Here is a 22,499-nt window from a genome sequence, read left to right on the forward strand (position 1 = left end):
TTCTCTGCTTTTGAAACTGGCTACCCCAAGAGCCATCAGTGTGTACAAACAGAGGCCAGAGCACCTGTGGAACAGTTGGAACATTTGATGGGAGCTGTGTGGAAGAATCCAGTGTTACCCAGTGTGCTGTTTATTGACAGAAAGCCTTTCAAACATTAGTTTGCCTTGGAAACAGTGAGGCAGCCTGAACTTGCTGAAGGGGAGAGCTGGGATTCCTTGACACTAGTTGACACGGTGATGGTGGGGGTTTGTTTATCCTCCAAACATCTGCAGGTGATGTGGTGATTAATATCTTTGGGAAGAGGTGGGAGGAAAAAGAAAAGATGACTCAATACACACACAAACTTTTCTTGAAAGAGGCAGTTGAGTGGAAATGTTAAATTCCAGTTGGAACAAGGTGATGGGTGGGGGTTATCCAAGGGTTAGCCTTTTTTTGGGACTGTGCTTATTTGTAAAACATGCTTCCATGGCTTGGATGAGAATATCAAGTGTCAGTGTGTTCTCTAAGCCAGTGTTGATCTGTTTTCTTAGGTCTCCCTTGCCCTGGCCTAGGGGGTGTTGAAGGAAAGGATTCTTCAGGGTAGGATATATAGTTTGTAAAACATATGGAGACTTTCAAGATAAAGAATGTTGTAGAGATATATATTGTTTCTTGGGATTTCTGTCGTTCTTTTTTTGGGGGGTGGGGTGGGATGTGCAGTCAGGCTTTTTCTTCTGGCTACTCTTTAGTCTCTCATCTGCTTCTCTTCCATTCCTCCTTTATTCCCTTCATTTTCACTCTGTATGTCAGCACACTGTTTCTGCCAAGCAAGAGCTCGAGAGAACAGACGAGTTTAACGATGGTGTGGGGGGAAGGGAGAGAGGAGAGAGGGTCCAGCAGAGCTAATGAATCACATAACAGCTTTCATGGAAATACCGACAGTAAGTCGTGTCCTCTTCGAGCTCGGGCAGCGAGCCGTAAGACCTTTTGTTCCCAGTGGAGCCAACAAACCACAATTTGCTCTCCAGTGGATTGTTTAATTCCTTAGTCACCTCTTCCTCCTGCAAGTCATTCTTGCATGGGGGTTTTACAAATGCTCTCATTCTTCAGAGCAGAAACATGCTGCTGATTAAACTGGTATTGAAGAAGTTTGTTTTTCCCTAGAGGGTAACTTACTTGATTTAAGCTTCTCTTCCAAGGCTAGTGAGGGCCAGCTCTGATTAGTCTTGTGATGTGACTTGAGTGGCCTGCCATTACTAAATCCTTTCAGAAATACTGACAAACAGATGTCAGATGGCACTGCTCTGCTCTGCAGGCCAGGGAAAAGAGTCCGGCCAAGAGACTGTGTCACAGTTTGGACTGGCCTCTTAGAGGGATTTAGTCATGAGTATGACTAAACTTGCTGCCTCTGAAATGTATCTGCTTGAGGCAGAATTGGGTGATAATCTGAGGTCCCCTAATCCCAAAATGAGAGGCCAGCAGTGCTAAATTAATGGAAAAGATCAGGAATAAGTTCTCCTACACAAAGGGGAGAGCCTAATGTTGGCCGGGGAGGATGTGCTGAGTGGGAGTAGTTGCTCTGTGGGTAGGACCAGAGCTTTTACAAGAAGAACTTTCAAGGCATGGCAGGCAGCAGGATGTGGTTTGTGCATTTTGTGTTAGATTGTTTTGCTGATGAAAATTAAAGCCATTCTTGGATCAAGGGAGGCAGCTTCTGCTGGGAATCTTACTGAATGTGCTGGTCAGCAAAATCTTGTCCTGTGGATAGAGCTTTTGCCCCAGTGCTGGTGGTGTTTCAGGCTCTATGAGTATAAGTTGATCATAAGTATAGATATACTTATAGATATATAAGTTGATAAGTTGATTATAAGTTATCCTCTAGTATAAGAGTAAATAGAAAAGCTAATTTCTTGAAGGCTCTTTAATTGGTTTAGTTAGTGTGCTGCAGCTGGCTGGACAGTGGCAGTGATAAGGAAACAGCCAGATGTTTGTGCTTGTGTGTTGATTCTGACACAGTGTTGACTCCAAGGGAAAAGACTGAAAGGAGGAGAGAATAATGCTGGCCTTTGAATAAAAACAAAGGGTTTGTTTTGCTTTGTTTTTTGAGAGGGGGTTATATTTGGCTCCTCAACATATTAAAGCTAGCTGAAGAAATTTGAGCAAATATTGCACTTTGGCATTCCCACTGAGACCTGCCAGAGCCCTGGAGGTATTCACCAGTTTATTCAGAAGCTGTCCTGTGTTTTGGAGCTTCTACTAGTCCTTCAGCAGAGTAATTTCTTTTATTTGTTTTCTCTTTTCAATTCCTTCTCCATTTCATTAATTTATTCTTCATAAAATCTCTGATTTCCACAGGGAGTGTAGCCTTCAGAACAACATGAAATTGTAAAACCGAAGGAAAGTACTTCTCTGATTTTTATTGGCACTGGATTGCTTGAAGAGGACTTGATTTGATTTTTCTGTGGCGCTCTCAGACTGCCACTAGCAGGCTGACAAATCTTTAATACCTCCATTATGTTTTGATACTTTCCCATGCTGTATTCTCCAAGCAAATTGAGCATGATGAATAAAGGTGATGGGAACTTGAGGATCTCTGATGATAATAGACACTGCTAGGTTTTCCATACAAACTTTTCCCTTCCCATAACCCAAAGCAGATGTGTTCAGAGACCTTTTGAAATGCTCCATGTGCTATTTCATGGAGCAGTAATGTTCTTCCACAAGCATCAATAGATATGGATTGCATGTTCTGAGGCAGAGTGCCGTGTCCTTGTATGATCTGTGCTCATCAGTCGCTTCTCGCAGGCTATGGAATTAGATCAGAACTGCAGTTTTCTGCCCTTTTAATCAGCCTGTGTAGCACAACTAACAAGCTCTAAATTTTTATTGACAGGGAAATTTAAATGTAAAGTTCTCACAGGCAAACTTGATTTGATGACTGGAAAAATTCACCCTTGGCAGAGTGTAAGGCTCACAGGAGAGTTCGCAGGGTCCAGCTCTGAGCATGCACAGGAGATGCGTTGGCTGAAACGAGGACGCACTTTCTTCCATTTGCTACCAAGATGAAAGAACCACATTGGGTTTGTTGTCCTGATTGGAATTTGCTTGATTGCTTAGGAAAAATACTAGGCTCTAAGTAAACAGGCCCATGTGCTGTGAGCAAAATTGTGTTCCTCTGATACTTGTCTCTTGATGGATGCTTTGATGTTAGCTGTTGAAAATCACTGATGAAAGTAGGACACTACTGAGGCAAGTAAGAATTTTACCCATGACTTCAGTGAAGTCATATTTAGTAATGTATGGAAAGAGGCTCTAGGGACAGGGTGCAGTTAGTCATTTGACATATTATACTTGTCTTGGCTGCCTTTTCTTTCTTCTCATGCTGATCTGGAGCTTATGCTTAACGTTTCTTTTGCATTTCTTTGTCGACTGGTGACCGATGTTCAGGATAAGCTGACAAATGGTTGTTAGTTGTGTTTTGATTGCTTTCAACAATCTGTTCCATTTCTAAACTAGGATGATAGCTGAAAATTTAAAGCCTACTTAAACAAAAAAAAAAAGAAGACAAAGTAGTTATTGAGCAAACCCTCTTATTTTTGAGGACACTGCCCTTCTACACAGCTTCTGCCTCGGGCTGTTACAGTAAGATTCTTGAATTCAGCAGAAAAACCTGTAAGGCCATGTGATTTTTCTTACAGCCTTTTGATTTGGACTTGTTTACCTGTTACAGGTTAAAAGGTAATTTTTGCCTTTCACCTTCATGGTTTCCTTTAGATAGGTTTGTGCAAAAAGTGTGTTAATAGGTGGGTGCTCTGATTGTTGTAAGGCAAATGTGAACGCACCGAGGCAATGCCGTAGAGGAAAAGGTAGAAGCTGAGCATGTTGTGTTCCTGATCATCACTTTGAGCTGTCTCTGACCACTCCCAACTGGATGGAGAAACCCTGTGCTGAGGACAGAAAGTTGTTCTGAATAAGATGAGTGAAGCAATATGCAAAGGTGGCTTCTTCCCTGTGTCTGGAGGATATTCTTTTGTGTTTTCCACACCCTTAAGGTTTTCTATATTTTGGTATTGCAGCATTTATACTGAAGATGTAGAAATCTTATAATACCATATAATTATGCCTCATATAATCACTGTTGTAGGGATTCTTTCCACAAGGGTGTGGATAATGATAAATTTGTTGGCAGGATCCTAGTTCCCTGCAAGACAGGGAAGAGAAAGACCTTCCAAAGTAAATCTGAGTATTTACACTCCTAGACCAAGAGGAGTATGATTCCTGAAATAGAGCAGAGGTAATTCCCTATGCTTGTGCAGAACAGAACCAGCTCAGCACTGAGGTTTCTTACTCACAGTTAACAGCTGGTAAGTGGGGATGAAATTGAGTTTCCATGAACACCAATCATTGCAGGCACTGCTATTCTCTGGTTGGAAAAAGCCCACAGCAGCAGCTCGCCGAGCATGCGATAGCACAATGGCCCTGGTGTTCCTCTCTGCCACATGATAGAATAAATTGCAGCCTGTAGAGAGAATGTATCATTTTATCTGTTCAAGGGTGAATTGTCAAAACCCTGTTTCCTCTGAAAGTAAAAAGAAAAGCATTAAAAAAATGATATGACCAAGCAGAAGTGGCTCTCTTGTTCCCAAGGGAAGCCTGTAACGCTGCTGTTCTAATGCTGGAAAGGGCTGTGGCAGTGGTGACACATCCATCCCTGTCTGCAGATATGCCTTGAATGGAAAGAGTGCTCCAGAGAACTGGTACCATTTATTTAAATCTTGAAAGGCTTTTGAACCTAGTAATGGAAGGTTGTGTGCAGCAGACAGCCCATCTTCAGCTGGCTGAAGCAAGTACAGAGATACTTCACCTTACGTTTCCTGACCTCCTAAAGGACATGGCAGTAACTTTGCTTAACCCAAAGCTGAGTATCCATCTGACTGCCCGTTGGTTTTAGACTTAGAGTTGATCTTGCCCCAAGGTGGAAGGCCTAAAGCTCTGTTAGTGTTTCTGCAGCCTTTTCCTGAACAAAAGCTGGTGAGGATGGAGGCATCGGAAGGGAAGAGACAGTGCTTGGAGAGACTGAGGATATTTCCACAGTCCTTATCTTCTAGATCTTGAGAAATGCTGCTTTCATAAAACCTTGAGCTTGAAGAATGGACTAATCATGTCAGAAATTACTCTCAGCCTCCTCCACACATAGTTTCTTTGAGGCTGCTTGACTGTGGAAAATCTTTGAGCTTTTAATTAAAAGCTCTTTCTTTTTTTCAGCCATGGAGTTGAGCCCTTCCTGCTTTGAAGTGGGCAACTTTTTGCAGATAAACATCTCATTATGTTATGAGATTTCTTCCTCTTTCCCCTTCTGTCTCATTGCTTTTCTTGACACATCTCCTCCTGTGTTGATAATTTTAATGATTTCAGCCCAGTTCCTAATATCAGCAGCTCAGGACAATGCTGGCTGGCTGGCTCCCTTATCATTGCTCTGCTGGGCAGAGCTAAAGCCCTGGATGAGCTGTGGAAACTAAATTGCAGTCCTCTCCCCACCCCCTCACTGAAGCAGGCTGGAAACGACAGTAAAACTGAGTTGTTTATGTGGTCATCACATTTCATTAAACAAAAGGCAGTTGTAGTAGCAATGCAATGCAATGCATAGTGGTTATTAAGCAGTAAGCAAACAATCAAAGGCTTCCAGCTTTCAAGTCCTGTGCTTTGTTTTAGGGGGAGCAGGAGGAACCTCCTTTCACTGGTTCTATTTTTTTTTTGATCCTTTTCCCCTTTCTGCTCTTTCTGAATTATCAGGGTTTGAGAATTCAAGAGGAAAGAAGTTGGTTGGGGTCAGCCAGGCTCAGTCTCTTGGCATTTCTGCACTGGAGGGTTCGGGTCAGGGCTTCCTTACACAAAGCACTCAACAGCAATGCTGTGTGGGGACATTTTCTGCTGCTCCTTTCCTCTGTGGTGGCTTGGTGCTCCCTCAGTGGGACAAGCTGAAGTGTTTCTGGGAAGGGCAGTGAATCAGATCAGGACCTGCCTTTAACAAGGGAAATGAAAGGGAAAGCCCCATGCAGATACATTTTTATAGCAAAATCAGTTCCACAGCGTGGCTTCAGCAGCAGCTGAATAAACAGGTTGAAAAAATTAGCCTTCTTATTGTGGAAGTGTTGCTATTTTCCTGCCAAAAACTGCTTTTTTGGTTACCCTTTGTGCTTATAGGTGTGATACTAGGTAGATTTTTGGTAGCTTAGAGAAGGGAGGCAGAGGACCCCATATGCCTGGACGGAGCAGATTCCTACTAGATTCTTGAGCCAGGAGGTTTTAGGTAACTCCTCAGGAACCTCCAGCCCCAGATCAGGTGTTAATGTTCACTTGGGACACCCATGGTACATGGAGGAATGCATCTACTTGCTGCTCTGTGCTGACCATTATTAATTGAGTGTATGTGGTTAGGTTTAGGGTTGCTTTCTCATTTGTTTGCTTTTTAATTTCCTGTCCTTCTCAAACCACTCAACACTGTTGTGCTATTTGGAATAATTGGGGTTCTTTTCCAGAAATGGAAGTACAGCTGTCCTGTCACCAGTGTTAAGCCAGGAATGGCTGAGTGATGGACTTCTGGGCTAGGTTTCTGAGCTGAAAAGAATTATGATAGGCTGGACTCGATGATCTCAAAGGTCTCATCCAACCTGGTAAAGTTCTGTTCTGTTCTTCTGCAAGGAAAACCTTCGGATTCTTACCCCAGCTAGCAGCCATTTATGTTAGAAACAATCTGAGTAGAGAGATTAATTTTATTCCTTTACCTCAGAGCAAATCCATTGATTTTGTTGCTGAACAGTGCCTTCCTTTAGGAAGTGTCAGGGAATTTCAAGGATGTGGTTGCTGACCACCTTCTAGCCAGCAGAAGCTTCAAAACTAGCAGCAGGGGAACTAAAGGAAACCCCAAACTTGCCAATCAGTTAAAACTAAAAATCCTTTACCTAAGGGAAACCCCAGCTGTTTTGTCTTCATTTGCTGAAAGATTCATGTTTTGGGGTATTATTCTGAGGGGGTATGTGTGATTGCTTTTGAACAGTTACTGTCTACAAAATCCCTAGAATGCAGTTTGGCTTAGAATTCAGCTTGCTGTAGGTGGGAGATGATTATACCTGATGTCATCTCATTTTTGACAGGTGCATTGGCAGGAAAAGTTCCAGGACAAATAAAATCAGGAAGTGTCACAGTACACAGAAATCCCTGGCACTTTGGTGTGCTAATGTCATGAGTATGTGGAGTTGAGGCCTGCTTAAGGAACATAAAAATGATGTAACTTCCCCCCCCCAAATCATGAGCTATATGGTTGTGAAAAGTATTAAACTGCATAAAAAGAAGCAGCAGGTGTGGGTGACTTCATTGCAAAAAAGGGCAATTCTGGATTTCTTTAATTTCCACCAGATTAATTTGGGGATCATGCTCTGTATAGGAAGTCTTAGTCATTCTTGAGAGTTTTAGTCATTCTTTTTTTTGGAGGGGGGGAGGTAGACCAGGGGAAGAGTTAGCAGGTGACTAAAATTTTTTGGCAAGCCCACTGGTATTAACAGCTCCCAAAAAAGGAGGCTTGAGTTTACCCAAGGGGCATTCCAGTCAGTGTGTGATATAAAGTTTCTCTGCAACATTTGCCTGACCATTTGCTTTGGATGGCTCAGTGTTTGTTACCCAGGTTGCAGGGTACTCCGGACATCCGAAGCAGTGTGGTGGGTAAGGGTTGTGGTGACACTTGTGAGATGCACCTGCCTTGGCACACATGGTGATGTGCATTGCTTGCTTATTCTGTGGAGATTCATGTGCCTCCTTTCAGAGAGGAATGCAGTGGTACCCTCATGAGCAGGTTCAGGGCAGGGCTGAGAAATTGATCCGAGGGCTGGAGCACGTCTGCTCTGGGGACAGATTGAGAGAGTTGGGGATTGTTCAGCTTGGAGAAGGCTCCAGAGAGACTTTATGGTGTTCTTCCAGTACCTGAAAGGGTCTACAAGAAAGTTGAGAAGGGACTTTTTACAAGGGCTTGTAGTGCTAGGATGAGGGGGAATGGCTTCAAGATGGAAGAGGGGAGATTTAGTCTGGAGATCAGGGTGCTGTCCCTGGAGGTGTTTTAAGCCCAGGCTGGATGAGGCTCTGGCCAGCCTGATCTAGTGTGGGGTGTCCCTGCCCATGGCAGGGGGGTTGGAACTAGATGATCCTTGTGGTCCCTTCCAACCCCGACTGATACTGTAAGAAATTCTTTACAGTGAGGGTGGGGATACACTGGAACACATTTCACAGGAAAATGTGGAAGCCTCCTCCTTGGGGTGTTCAAAGCCAGGTTGGATGAGGCCCTGAGCAACCTGGGCTGCTAGAAGGTGTCTGTGCCCATGGCAGAGGCATTGGAACTAGATGATCTTTAAGGTTCTTTTCAACCCAAACTATTCTGTGATGCTATGATGATTCTCCTGGTGCCAGAGATTAATTGATGTAGTGAAGCCCTCTCAATGCTTCTTGATTGTGATTGGTGTTTGTGAAAGCAAAGACAGGGTGTGCTAGCTCAGGATACACACAAATAGAACAATTCTTGCCTCCTTTCAGCTTTACCAATGTCCTTCACATGTGTATCTTTGGTCCTTAGACTTCTGAGCAAAAGTTCCCTCCTACAGTACAACCTGCACTGGGGACAAAACTGTATTGTATTCAGGACAGGCATATCCAAGCTGGACTTTTCATTTGACTCTTAACAAACCTTCAGAAAACCCAAGTAAATAGCATAAAAAAATGTTCAGAGGAGCTCTTTTGTATGGACACTGGCATGTCTCTCAGAGTAAAGAGATTTTAACTACTCCTGCTGTTATTCAGAGAGGAATTGTATGTGAACAGGCCCATAAAGGGGAAAGAAAGTCAGCTGGAATTCACAATGAGACTTTGTGAGCAGGGTTTTGATCAGATCTCCTCTCATTTACCTTCTGAATGCGACCTTGTTTCCACTGTAATACCATTGAGCTGTGACAATGTGAACTTGAGCTTCAGTTGTTCTTGTTGTGGCTGTGCTGAGAGCTTGGAACCACCAGATGCTGGGAAGAGCTGTTCTTCTGGTTACATTTTTAACACTTTTTTGTGGGGGGGAGGGGGGAAGATAATTAAATGCAACTTTTTCTGTAAGAAGGAATAAGCTGACAGAGTTACTGCCCAGGGTGAATTCAAGGAGTTGAAAAGAAAATATTTGTGACCTTCAAGGAATCTTCTGCTGGTGCAGCAGGGCTTCCCTGGGTGCCTTCTCTTCTGAAACCACTGCACAACTAGCTGAAGAGGATGGTGTTAATGGGGCCTTTTGTGGGTGGTAGGAGCTGCACTGGACAGTACATCTGTAAAGGTACATTTTTGCTTGTCTTTGATGGTAGAATTTGAACTGCATGGAGATAACTTCAAATGTAAGGTTGTCTCTGCTATTGGGCTACATTCCTGCCATGGGAGAGTCTCTTCTAGTGGCCACCCTTCAAAAGAATGTTTTGCCAGACTCACACTGATGACAAGTAGTTTTGTCATGACTTAGTCTTTGAGTTACCAAAATTGTGCCCTTTCTTCTGTGCTTCTTGCACCCCAGCTCTCCAGACTCACACCTTCTGATGAAATCAAAAAGCCAAGCTTTGCAGAGTCTTCAGCTCTTGATTGTCAGTGGTCTCTGTAGCTTTCAAGTAGGAATTTGTCAGATCAAGATGCTGCTTTTTATTTGGAGCCTCTGGTACTGTAGCTTTTCCAATACAGGTGTCTGTTGTTCCCTAACACTTTGTAATTTAGATTTCTCTGGTCTCTTTTCCCTCTGTATATCAGTACCTGAGTTGTTGCTTTGCTACACTGTCCACAGTGATTACATAGATCAAAATCTTTGCCTTCTCTTAGCTTTTTCCTCCTGTTGCATATATTGTAGCTGTTCCACAGGGAATGTAGTCAGGCAGTCCAGACAGTCCAAACACACCATTAAAACTCTTCAGAAAAGAAGAGCTCATGTTGTAATTGCTTTTTAGTCTGTTTGCTAAGTGAGTAGGAGGCCTTATTTGAGCAGATGCTTCTATGTAATTAGTGTTAGATTATCAAAACCACCTTTGTTGTTCTGCAGCCATCTCCTTGCCTTCTTTCAAGCTAGGTGGAGTCCAAGTGAACCTTCCCAAAGAGTTGCTGACCTGTAAAGGTGTTGGCTCTATGACTAATACTCTGCAAACAATCTAATCCAGGAAAGCCATGGCTGGCCAAGCCTAGGTTTGCTTTGTTTGCTGTTGCACAAAGACCAGGTAGCAGAGAACATTGTTTTTCTGCAGGACAAACATGAAAGAGGTGGAAAATGGTGTGCTCCTCAAGAGTTTTTGAGGATTATCCAAAGGAATGGGATGCTTAGGATCCAAAGCACTGTGGTCACTGAGAAATGTTGACATCTGACCTGTTCAGCTCATTCCCTTTGTGTGTCAAGCAGATGAAGCCACGATAGTTTTTCACAGTATGATATTGTCACTCCTTACCCTGAGTTTTGCCTGAAGTGGTGGTGGACCAGAGGTTTTAGGCATTTCATTCTCAAATATGAGTTTCTAAACAGCTTAAGGAGTTCTGAAAATAAGAGTAGGGGCTAATCTGTGTCTCTTGGCACCTAAATCTCTCTGAAAATCTGGCCTTCCGCATCCAGTCCTGCTCTCGTTCTAACCCCCAAGAAACACTTGGAACTGATTAGAGTGGTCTTTGTCAGTTTAGTTATGTGCATCTGCTTAGTATTTGTTCCCAGGCTGTCTTCCTGTTAGCATGCCTGGAGGTTTAGGGATAGGAGCATTAAACGTTGTGCAGAACAAGTGTAGGGCAGTGAAATATCTGTAGGAAAGAGCACGGGTTGGAGTTGCTGTTATATCTGCCTTGCTTTTCAGGAGTTCTGTTTGCTTTTTCTCATGGCACCATGAGATGTGGCAGTGTGTTTCCTGTTAATTAGGATATCAGAAAAATCTCTGGTTAGCAGGGAAGTTATTATTTTTGTTAACTGTTTCACTTGCCTACAGAGTAAGAAGGGCATAGGAAAAGAGAGCATTTCAATGAAATAATGTCTGCAAAACTCTGAATCCTTGTCATGAAAAGACTTGAAAATTAGAGTCAAGCAAATGCACACCAATCCTCCTTCCATGCTGGATAGTCATCTCCCAGAGGATATTCCTCATTTCATCTATCGGTCTCAATATCAATCTCAGGAGCAATGCTGGAGCAGGGTGAAAGTGATCTGCCCAGTCCCCTAGGCTTTCACTCAAGCTCTGAGCTGTCAGTGGCTCAGCCACTTTTGGAAAATGGATTTTTAAGCCCCCATTTCAGCTAAACCAGGTGTGGTATGGCCCAGTAAAACTGCTTAGGGGGTGTTAAATAACTCATATTTGCTGTACAGCCATGGACCCTTAATGGTATTCTTTTTACTGAAGTCATTCTGCTAAATGTTTGATTTACACAAACCTTCCCTTCAAGGTATTGCAGGAATCACTCTTCTGTCTGAGGCCTGGGAGTTTGCTCAGATGCCAGCATTTATTAACATATCTTAGCACATGGAAACAGAATTCCAGGACAACAAAGGATCAGTCTTCTGCTGGCAGGGAAGCTATGAATTAACCCCTAAGTTCTTGTTGCTCTTTTGTTTCAGCACCCTTTTATTTATTTATTTTGAGGTGGGAGGGATGGCAGGGAGACACAAGGCAGTGAAAAATAGCTGAGCTGTTGGCCATTGGAGTGTGCTGCCCAGGGGAGGTGGTGGAGTCACCATCACTGGAGGTGTTTAGGAAGAGACTGGATGGGGTGCTTGGTGCCACGGTTTAGTTGATTAGATGGTGTTGGATGATAGGTTGGACTCTATGATCTCAAAGGTCTTTTCCAACCTGGTTAATTCTATTCTATTCTAGAGTGAGAGAGATGTCACAGTCCTCTTAGAGCAGCAGATAACCATGAGTACAAACTTTTCTGCAGGCAACAGCTTGCCTTTTGGAAGCTAGAGCGTCGCAAGAGCACCACGAATAGGTTTATTTTATTCCTGGTTATCCTGCCCTTGCAATTCAAATAAGGTATCCAGTGTTTCAAAACATCACACCAAAGATGCATCTGTCTTCATGCTTTAGTCTGGCATGGCTGAAATGCTTTCTGAACTGAATCAGTGAGCAGCACCCTTGGGTTACATAGCTGAACTCCACACGCAGGGGACTCCCTACCTACTTCAACTATGGAGGAATAAATTACTAGCATGGACTTTTGAGGTAGAAAATGTCTGTTTATTGCTCTTAGCTTAAGAGTTGACAGGATTAATATTGAGGAAGAAAGTATGAAATGGAACATCCCCAGTTAATTCAGTCCCTGGAACAGCAGAAGCTCATGGTGTTAACCTTTGGGTTATTAATATGTTGATGGAGGGAAGGATTAAGCAAAGGACAGGTTGTGGAACACAAATGGCACAAAGGCCAGAGGCAAATAATCTTGTGTTGGTTCCAGCTGTAAAAAAGAGAGTCAGGGCAGAAATTTAAACATTTCCCAAGGTGTTTCTGGGGTCACATGAATTTACTTCTCTACTGAGATTTTTCCTCTGCTCTGGGATTGGAGAAGCAGGTAATTCAACTGGTAATTATACTTGAGTGAAGCAAAATAACATAACTTCAAGGCTAGTGCTTTACTGGGAAGACAGTGGTGTGTGCTACCTCAGAGCACACAGAGTGTGAGGGCATCTTAGACTTACCAAATCTGCAATCCAAAATGTCATCTGTCCCCCCCCGTGACCATGGTAAAGTGCTTGCCCCTTGCTCTCACTGTGATTGCATTAGCCATACTGCACGGACTGCTGAGCAGCAGCCCTGGGTGTTCCACCCTGGGGGATTGAGAGATGGTTTTCTCCACTCCATAGCCCATTTTCCTCTGGTTGTGGATGTCCCTATGGGAGCTGGTGCAGCAGGTGGTTGAGAGCTTAGAGCAAATATAGATCATTATGTGGAAAAACTGAGTAGTGATCCTGATCCTTCCTTCTGTGAAAAACATTGGAGCTGTGAGGAAAATGGGATTAAAATGGCTAAAGATCATCATGAGGGGTCAACTTTTATCTCATTAAAGTCCTACTTTTTCTGACACCAGTGGAAAGTCTGCAAGCATTCCCTGGCAGAAAGTGGTGCAGACAATCAAGCTGCACAGCAGGCAGGCAGCCAGCAGCTCCAGGGTCCTGATCCTTACTGTGACCTTGGGTGAGGCATGTCAGTTCTCTCTGCTTCCCTGTCCTGTAACACAGAGTTAACAATTATGTGTTTCAGAGGATTTGAGTCAAGTAGTTGTTAATTGTGAAGCACTTTGAGCATGAGCTTATAATTGTGAGGTTTAATCCCTCACACCTGATTAGTATGGCTGATGCTGAAATGGAGGCGTTCTTCCTGGGCTTCGAGGTGAGGAACTTGATGATGAGGTAACCTCAGTCTGAGTAAAACAGATTTTCAGACAATAACTCCCCGTGGAGTAATTCAGGAGTAATTCCCAGTTTCTCTGAAGTGGGAAAACACAACCTGAGCCCATTAGTAGAGTGGGTGTGGGACTGGGAGAATGGGAGGTTGGATATGGTGCAAAGAGAATGAGACATACTCTGTTGGTCAGAGGTAGCCTGCGCTCGGATGCCTGGAATGGTGGGAAAGAGGTTGTGCTCACAGTTCACAGGAGAATAGTTAAGCAAGCAGGTTGGGCAGGGTGGGTGGATGATGAAAACAGGGATGAGGAGCCACTGCACCCATTTTGACCAACTGAAGGGTATATAATGGTCTGGGGGTTTGGTTCATTTGGTTGTTTTCCCCAGACCTTCTCCTTTAGATGTGGGGCTGATGTCTTTCCTCTTCCTTGCTCTAGGAAGGGGAGTTCTGTGTGATTCCAGCCACTGTAAGCAGCAGCATAGATCAACCCTAGATTGGGTTCTGCAGCTTGGCAGGCACATTTCTGCCTGGAGTCTCCCATAGCCCATAAGCAGTGTGGGGTGCTGAGCTAATCAGGTCACCAGTGGGACTTGTACAGCCCTAAGTGGCATTCCTGCATAGTGGGTGCCCGGGGCTGTGGGGTTGGCAGTTCCATTTATAACTACTCCACTGCTTAATTTCAAGGTCATTCTGAGGGGGTCACCTATAAAGCAGACTTTATAGTGGTGCTTATCCTTGCTGTGGTGCTTTCCAATCAACATAGAGATGCATTGAGAGCTGTTCATTTTGTGGGCACTCTGTGGGTTTTTAGTAATGCATGGTGCTGGTTTGGAGAGTGGAGAGGAGGAAATACATAAACACTTGTATGTCATGAACAAAAAACCAGTTTGGTTAATGGTTATTGATGGGCAGCAAACACTTTGTGATTTATGACAAGAGCAAGTCAGCAGAGCATGGAGTCTTACAAAACACATGGGGCAGGTTGAGTAAGCTCGGAGCCTGCGCTGGTTGGTGAGCTGGTGAAGTACAGATAATCCCAGTTAAACATGATGCTTAACTGTTACCCTCATGTATCTGTCTTCCATTGCTCAGGGTCATGTTGCAATTGTCACCTGGTGGCCACTGAAAGCACGCTGGCATTGCTTTTCCCTTGGGTTTTCTCAGTGCCATGCAGTTGGCAGCAGAGTGCAGCAGCAGCATTATTTCTTGTAATGTAAATAATGGTGCCCAGTCAGCACTGCTCACTGCTAATATAATGCTGCCCACTCATGTGCTGACCAGATGACAGTCATGGCACTGCAGTAGTTTGGGGCACTTGCTTTGTCATTCATTTTGTTGTAACAGTAGAAAAGCCCTTCAGATTGAATAAAAGTCCAGGATATAATAGAAGGCTTTAAATCCACCCCTTAGGCTTCATCAAAGAACATCTGTGGCCACTTGTGATGTGTATTTTTACATCTTTAATGTGTAGCATGATTATAGCTGCTGTGAGTACTGCTCCTCACTCTGGGCACTTGTCCTACTGCATGCTCAAGAGACCTTCAGACAAGGACTTGTGCTCTCCCAGCTGGATACTTGGGAATGCCCACGTGAACCTTTGCCCCTGAGCAAGAAAGGAGCTGTGCTGAGCTGCTGTTTCTCTGCTGGCAATGACCCATCACCTCATGGTCCATTCACCTTCCCTCTTGTCCTTCATCCTATGCTGTGAGCTGTGTTGACACTGAAGTTTTGCCTGTCTGCCGAGCTCAGCGTGGATGTGGGTTACAGGTGCCAGCTCTTGGCAGCTGGAAGCCTTCCGGGTAAGAAATAGGCTGAGCAGTGAGCTGAGGGCCTTGATCTCGGACAAGTGAGCTGAGTTCTCGTGTCTGAAGTTTCCCCAGCAGCCATTTGAGCAGCAGTGGAAAAACTTCCATCTTGCCTTGCACTTTGCACTGGGGAGCCCCGAGCTGCCCTGATACCTCACGGCTCCAGCTGTAGATGACTCAATGAAGCTGTGTGGGTTGCTCACTGTCCGGCTAGCCTGGCCCTGCTATCTCTTGCCATAAACACTGGAGCCTTTGTCTCTGGCCTTATCGTGCCCCTGCCATCACAGAGCCCTTTCTGTGCTCTCCTCCAGCTCAGTCTCTGTGTTCAGGGGGCTTTTCTTCGGCTGCTCTTTGTCTCCGGGTGTTTATTGTGCCTGCTGCAGAGTGTGTTTGTTTGGGAGAGAGGAGGAGGGGCTCCTGGCTGTGTGGGGTTTATAAACCTAGTGCATTCTTCAAAAGAGATGCTGAGCAAACTGGATGGTGTTAATATTAACCCTTCACTGCCCTGCATCGCTGCACTGAGATCTGCTCCCTGGGAGAAGTGCTGTGGGAGGGCTGGGAGTTGCTTGTATGAGGCTGAGGGTCTGCTTCCTCTTTGGTCACATTTCTGTGCAGGCTGCACATGTCTGTGAGCAAAGAGAGCCTCACAAATGTGGGGAGATGTAACTGAGTCCGGGATTTTCCCCCCAGAGTGCTCTGGAACTTGTTTTTATTGCAAACACTGCCTTGCTAGCCCTTTCTGTTTGCAGAACTGGCCCTTGCAGCCTGTTGATGAGGCTACATCTGACAATATCTGTTTCATTGTACCATATCCCAAAGCATCATGGCTCTGTGCTTCAGGGTTTTTTCCTTTTGAATAAGGTCTTTAAAAGAGGAATTTCTTAAATTCATAGTGTGGCCACTCATAGTGCCATGAAATACCTCCCTTTGAACCAGCTTGTTAATACTCATGGTTAGGATGGCTCTTTATTGTTAACCACCTGTGCCCCTGTATGCCAAGAGAGCTTTGGAAGGAGAAAATCAGCAACTCAGAAACTTCATTTCCTTGTAATCACACGATACTCTGCATATAAGTCAGGGGGGAAGAAAACCAAAGCAAGCCAACAACCAAAGAGAACAGCAACAATTTTCTACCTCTAGTTTTTTAAAATCCCCAAATGAGGATGGGAATTTATAATCCCAAAAGGAAAATCTCCTCTTGCTCCCTGTGTGAGAACCTGCAGCAACACAGTTGTCTTAGTGTTAGAAGTGCCAGGAGAGTTTTGTGTTTCCCTGGATCTGCAGTCAGTAGAAGTCTTTCAGACCTGATGATGATCTACATAAATGGAGGATGATGCAAACCCAGTAGTTTTATGTGAGACAATGCTCCTGTGTGCTAAAAATGCATTATTCTCTTAGTCTTGAAGACCAAGTCTTAAGTTTCTGAGCTTTTCCCCAGCAATCAATGGATGTAGTAGATTTTAATAGACCTAAATTCAGCTTTTCACAATGTAAAGGAGTTTTATTTTTCAAGCAATTAATATCCTGGCCTTGGAGGTTGCAGTTCATGTATTGCAGCATCTAAATGTTGCATTATTATGTTGAGGAGGGGGGAACCCTCATCAGGCTGTGCTCCTTTGCAGGGGATGGGAGAGGAAGAACTGCAGAATGATACCAACCTTTGAAAGACAAATCCACACACTCAGTCATGACCAAACCTATTCAAACACTCAGGTGGTTGTTTTTTCTCAAGGCAGCTCTAGGCTCTAGCATCGGTGTGTGAATTGTTTCCTTGATGAGCTGACTCAATTTGCCATCTCTCTTTCACCCTTCAAGGGACAGTTTCAGCTGCGAAGCGCACAGGGATTCCGGCGCCCCGGGAAATATCCTCCTCTGTGTCCCGAGAGCGAGCTGTGTTGCGTGGTCAAGCCAACACCAGGAAAACCCAACCCAGCCCCACCTCCTCTGGTACACCAACTCCTACCAAGCACGTGCGCCCCGCCAGCAAGTCCAAGCAGGAGAATGAAAGCGGTGACAAAGCTGTTCTGGAATCTCAGGTTAAAGAACTCCTGGCAGAAGCAAAGACAAAGGATTCTGAAATCACCAAACTCCGCTGCGAGCTGAAGAAATGCAAAGAGAAAGGGGCACTTCAGGCTGAGGGAATGGGTGCTTCCAGCCAAAACTTAGAAGCAGTGTCACCTGTCGACATGGATCCGTTGATCAGGACCCTCCAGGAGAAGAACAGGACCTTTCAGAAAGAGCTGGCCAGCCTGGGAGAAGAGAACCGCGTGCTGAAAGAGAAATTGCTTTACCTGGAGAACTCTCCTCTCTCAGACACAACAACAAGCAGTGCAGGGAACAGCAGCCTCCCAACCCCAACTACCCAAGAGTCCAGTTTTGGAAGCCCGTCCCAAAAGGCGTCTCGAGGCGAAGCGGAGGAGCGCAGGCAGCGCGCGGCCGGGGGTGCGCTGCGCGATTCTGCTTCCTCCAGCAGCGACGTGACCAAAGCCTCCTTGTCGCCCGACGCCTCCGACTTCGAACACATAGCAGATGTACCTTCCAGGCCAGCATCCTCCAGCAGCAACCACTTCAAAGGTTCCAAATGCTCCACCACAGGAAGTTCTCCCAACAATATTAGCGACCTTTCTGTTGCGTCTCTTACGGAGAGAATACAGAAAATGGAGGAGAACCACCACAGCACGGCAGAGGAGCTGCAAGCCACTCTGCAGGAGCTGTCGGATCAACAGCAAATGGTGCAGGAGCTGACAACAGAAAATGAGAAGCTAGTGGAAGAGAAAGCTCTCCTGGAGACTTCCTTTCGTCAGCATAGAGATAGAGCGGAACAGCTGAGCCAAGAAAATGAGAAGCTAATGACTCTACTCCAAGAGCGATCCAAGAACGAAGAAAGCAGGGCTCACGAAGGGAAGGTTCTTGAACTGGAACAGAAATGTGCTGAAGTTCTTGAAAAAGCACAATTTGAAAGAGAGAAATTGCTCAACATTCAGCAGCAGTTAACCAGCAGCCTACGCAGTTTAGAAAGGGAGCATCAGGATGCCCAGCAGGTGATTAAAAGCCTGAGGGAAGAAAATGAGAAGCTGCTTAAACTTCTAGAAGCGGAACAGCAGAGCAACAGCACAGTGACAAAAACTCTGGAGGACTGTAAAATGGCCTTGGAAGGCCTGAAAATTGAGAATGGCTCTCTCAAAACTCAGCTGGAGAGTGAGAAACAGAAGGCTGCAGAAATCAATGTGATGGGCTGCACTACTGACAACTCCGAGGTGCAAGAGATGCTGAAAGTAGCCCGTGCGGAAAAGGATCAGCTGGAAGCATCTTGCACTGAGCTTAAACAAGAGCTGCTGAAGGCAAACAGCGAACTGAAGCACATCCAGGGGCTGCTATCTAAGGTAAAGCAGGAACAGCTGTAGGATAGAATGATTGCTTATCTGTCCTTCCATAAATAGGTAGTTATTTGGCTTGGGATGGTTGCTGGGCCATTGATTATAAGTCTCCAGGATTTAAATTGCACTAATTAGTTCTCAGTGGAAGCTGGGTTTGCATGATATTGTCTCCTTGTGGTATTGTCTCCTGCTGCTGCTGTATCTCTTGGGTGACTGGTTGGACTTGATGATCCTTGAGGTCTTTTCCAACCTCATTGATTCTATATGCATAGAATAAACATACTCTGTACGTATAATGCAGATATTGTTCCCAGGGAAAACTCAGCATAGCTGTGTTTATAAAAGCAAAACTAATTTCCCCTAATATCTGCTGCAGAATTTACTGTTCCAGTCAATGGAGTTGTTCATCCAAACTGGAGCAAAGAACAGGTCAACATAAAATTACTCTGGTGTTATGTAAACAGATATTGAAGGAAATCACTCTGAAATCCAGAAGGGCATCAGTAGTTAGTAACCAATATTGCATTCTGAATAATTAATCATGATTAATTAGTAGTGAGCTATAGGTGTCATAGGTCATGAGAACCCAAGGACATGAGGTAATGCTCAGTGAAGCTGGTATTTACAGGGACATGACTAATGATGCACAATTAAGCTCCAGATGAGATTTGTTTTCCTACAACTAAAATATCCTTTCCCAAACTGGGAAGAATTCTGTTTTGGGATAGGTAAAGTAATGGCCAAAAAATACTAAACAGGATTTATTCTAGAACAAATTTTCTCAGGCTCATTTGCCTGGTTTGCAGCTTTGCTCCAAGCAAGCTTAAGTCAGTTACTGTTTGTATTTTCCATGTGATCCTGGATGCTGGGAAGGGAGCTGTGATGTGAGGTGTCATCAAGTGAGTGTTAATAAAGCACAAGGCAGTGATTGTGTCCCACTGCTGCAGAAAGAGTCCTAGTGTGTGCACAGCCTTTCCTGTATGGGGAAGGGATCATGAGAAGAGTGGTAAAATTGGCTGGTTGCAGAGGAAGAGAGCATTGCCAAAAAGCACCTCCATGATCTGAATGATTTAGAAAATCCAGATGTCCTTTCAGCTTAAATAGGTGACCACAGCAAATGGAGTTAGTAGAGGAAGCTTCCAAGTGCTTGCTGGAGCTGGAGCTTATGAAGGAGAAATGAAAAACTGCTGAGTGCTCAAACTCTGTACCAAACTTTTATTGCTTGGTTTGGAAACCACAGATTTCCTCCTTCTTACTCTTCCTTTCCCTCAAATTAAGCTGTTTTGAATCATTGGCTGTTTGTGACACCCAAACGAGACCGCAGGCTTCTGTAAGGCTGCCCTTCAGTCAGGCTGTGCCAGTGCTGCTCACTGAATTGGCAGCCTCCACCTGGTTTTTCCATGACTTGTTTGTACTTGATCTCCCCCAAAACCTGGAAGAATTGATCTATGTGGGCCTCAGCCAACAAAGTGGAGCGCAGCAGATTCCCCCTTCAGTAATTCCAGATGTGCTTTATCCAGGAATACACTTATCATCTGCAGGAGCTCTGCTGTGCCTATTTCCACAATCCATGGAAAATGCACAATTGTCAGTGTGGATGAACTGCTTGTTGTCTTGGCCCTAAAGTAGTGATACCATTCTCATAATGGGATACCCAAACAGATGTGGAGTTTTCCAGGAATATAATCCTGCCCTGTTCGTTCCCTGCAGAGATTGGTTTGGAATGAAGGTCGTCATAGGGAAAACTTTTCATTTCTCTTGCAGCATCTTGTTGTGTTATTACCAGGAGAGAAAAGTGGTGTTTGGGTAGCTCATGTTTCCTGCAACTGTCTCCTTCACATTGCAATTCAGTTTATACAATGCTTAGAACACAGGTTCAGACCATGGGATGCCCAGCAAAATCTCTAATGAGTGATCTCTCCTAAGGAACCAAGACAGACATGCAGCTTTCTTTCCTCCCTTCCAGGCTGAGAATGAGTGTGGTCAGCTGAAGGAGGTGTGTGACCGGCAGGCTGAGCAGCTGAGCAGAGCCAGCCAGAAGCTGCAGGAAAAAACATCAGAGAATGAAGCAGATATTAAGAACCTGAAAGAGACCATTTTTGAGTTGGAGGACCAGGTGGAACAACATCGAGCTATAAAACTTCACAATAACCAGCTCATCAGTGACCTAGAAAGTAGGTGGAGCTGAAAGGAGGATTGAAGTGAACTTCTTCAGGGGGCTCAGTTATGGCTGCAACAGGGAGGAGGGAAGGTGTCTTGATAGATGGGACAAGGTCCTCACTTTAGATGTATTCCAGTTTGGCAAATACTTTCTGTTCGTGCCCTGAAGTCACTATTTAAACAGTTAGTGCTGTGGGAATCGCAGTAGAGAGAGTCTCCAAGCCTCGTTTTTCAGCGAGGGATGTGTTGCCCATCCTAGAAACAGGAATTATTGGCCTTTTAAAAAGCTTTTGGGGCAAAGCCCTGCTAGGAGCTGTGAAGTGTGGTTGCTGTGGTGGTGTAGGAGGGGAGCTGCCACCTGGTGGAACGACCAGTGTCGCCTCCAGTGCGGAGTGTGTACTCAGTGAGCCTGCACGTGTGCTTCTGTAGATGTCAATGTCTGCTTTAATGCCTCAAAATAAGGACCTACTTCAGAAGGTTGAGTAACAAATCTACTGTTGTCAGAGTATCTTGGTTTCAGTTTCATCTGTTTAATGGCATTACTAGAAGCAAACCCATGCAGGCTTCTCTGCCCTCCCTTTTTTTCCCCCACTTTTCACCCTTGCCTTTATATGTTTAATAATCTTTCCCCTTATTTACTGTTCCTAGGTAAAGCAATGAAGCTGGAAGAACAAAAACAAGAAACAGAGAGGCAGCTGAAGGCCCTGACTAAGCAAATGAAGGTAAGATTTAGGCTCCATGACAAAGCTAAGCTGAGCTTTTATTACAATGCTGGCTTTGAGAGAGATGTATTTTTTTTCTGGAACACTTGTGGAAGGTTCTTTCTGCATCCTTTCATTCTCCATTCTCTTTGCTAATTTCCAGCTGTCTCTTTGCCTGTGAAGGAAAAATCCTTTGCACCCTTTGCAAATGTCTTCTCGTTTTTCTACCTGTGAGCTTCTACTCTGGGGTAGCTGTTCCTGTTTCATGATTCACCACCAGCAACAAAGCTCTTTGCAGCAGCAGTGCTTGTAGCAGTATCACAACACTGAATGATCAATAGCTGTAGGAAGAATGTTTGTTGTACTTTTGTATTGGAACTGAGAGCTTAGCATCAGTTTCTTCTTTGGCACTCTCGTTGGTACTGTGTAAAGAGGCAGTATTTACTTTGACCTCAGCGTGATCTTGAAATGGTGGTGAAGTCCTGGTTGCTTGTGATCACTGAAAGGAGAGATCAATAACTAAGAGCTCAGCTGAAGCAGGTGTGTTTTTACAGCAAACAGTTGGGTTCTCATTGCTCTTTCTAGGAAGACACAGAAGAGTGGAGGCGTTTTCAAGCTGATCTGCAGACTGCAGTGGTTGTAGCCAATGATATTAAGTGCGAAGCCCAGCAGGAGCTCCGTGTGGTGAAGAGGAAGCTTCAAGAAGAAGAGGAGAAGAGTGCCAGACTGCAGAAGGAGCTGGATGAAGTGAAGGGCAGCAACAGGTTGGTTGGTTGGTTACAAAGGCTAAGATTTGATCTCTGACTGCTAACATGCATGCAAACAGTGCTTTGTCACTAACTATTCATTGGCTTGGTTGTGCATGTTGTCTGTTTTTAACTCTTCTGACAGATCTTCTTGTCTCTTATTCTAAGATGTTTCTGTTCTTTTTCTTCTTGGAAATCTACTTCTGTCAACTAGGCCATGAAGGTTTTATTCAGCAAATATTAACTAATGACAGTTGCCAATATCCTCTTACAGTTTTGTTCTCAATATGGTATTCCACTGTG

At 44.5% G+C, this 22,499-nt stretch overlaps 1 protein-coding gene across 4 annotated transcripts in view; it reads left to right on the forward strand.

Annotated features, from left to right (window-relative positions):
• The window catches only part of SPECC1 (sperm antigen with calponin homology and coiled-coil domains 1), a 99,842-nt gene that overhangs the window by 42,628 nt on the left and 34,715 nt on the right, over positions 1-22,499 (forward strand). For all 4 annotated transcript variants that reach the window (XM_054166181.1, XM_054166178.1, XM_054166179.1 and 1 more), the window contains 4 exons: positions 17,028-18,595; positions 20,556-20,763; positions 21,398-21,471; positions 22,036-22,214. In XM_054166181.1, the coding sequence (XP_054022156.1) occupies positions 17,028-18,595; positions 20,556-20,763; positions 21,398-21,471; positions 22,036-22,214 (2,029 nt within the window). The remainder of the gene's footprint in view (positions 1-17,027; positions 18,596-20,555; positions 20,764-21,397; positions 21,472-22,035; positions 22,215-22,499) is intronic.

Source organism: Dryobates pubescens, chromosome 13, assembly GCF_014839835.1.
Source record: "Dryobates pubescens isolate bDryPub1 chromosome 13, bDryPub1.pri, whole genome shotgun sequence".
Lineage (NCBI taxonomy): Eukaryota > Metazoa > Chordata > Aves > Piciformes > Picidae > Dryobates > Dryobates pubescens.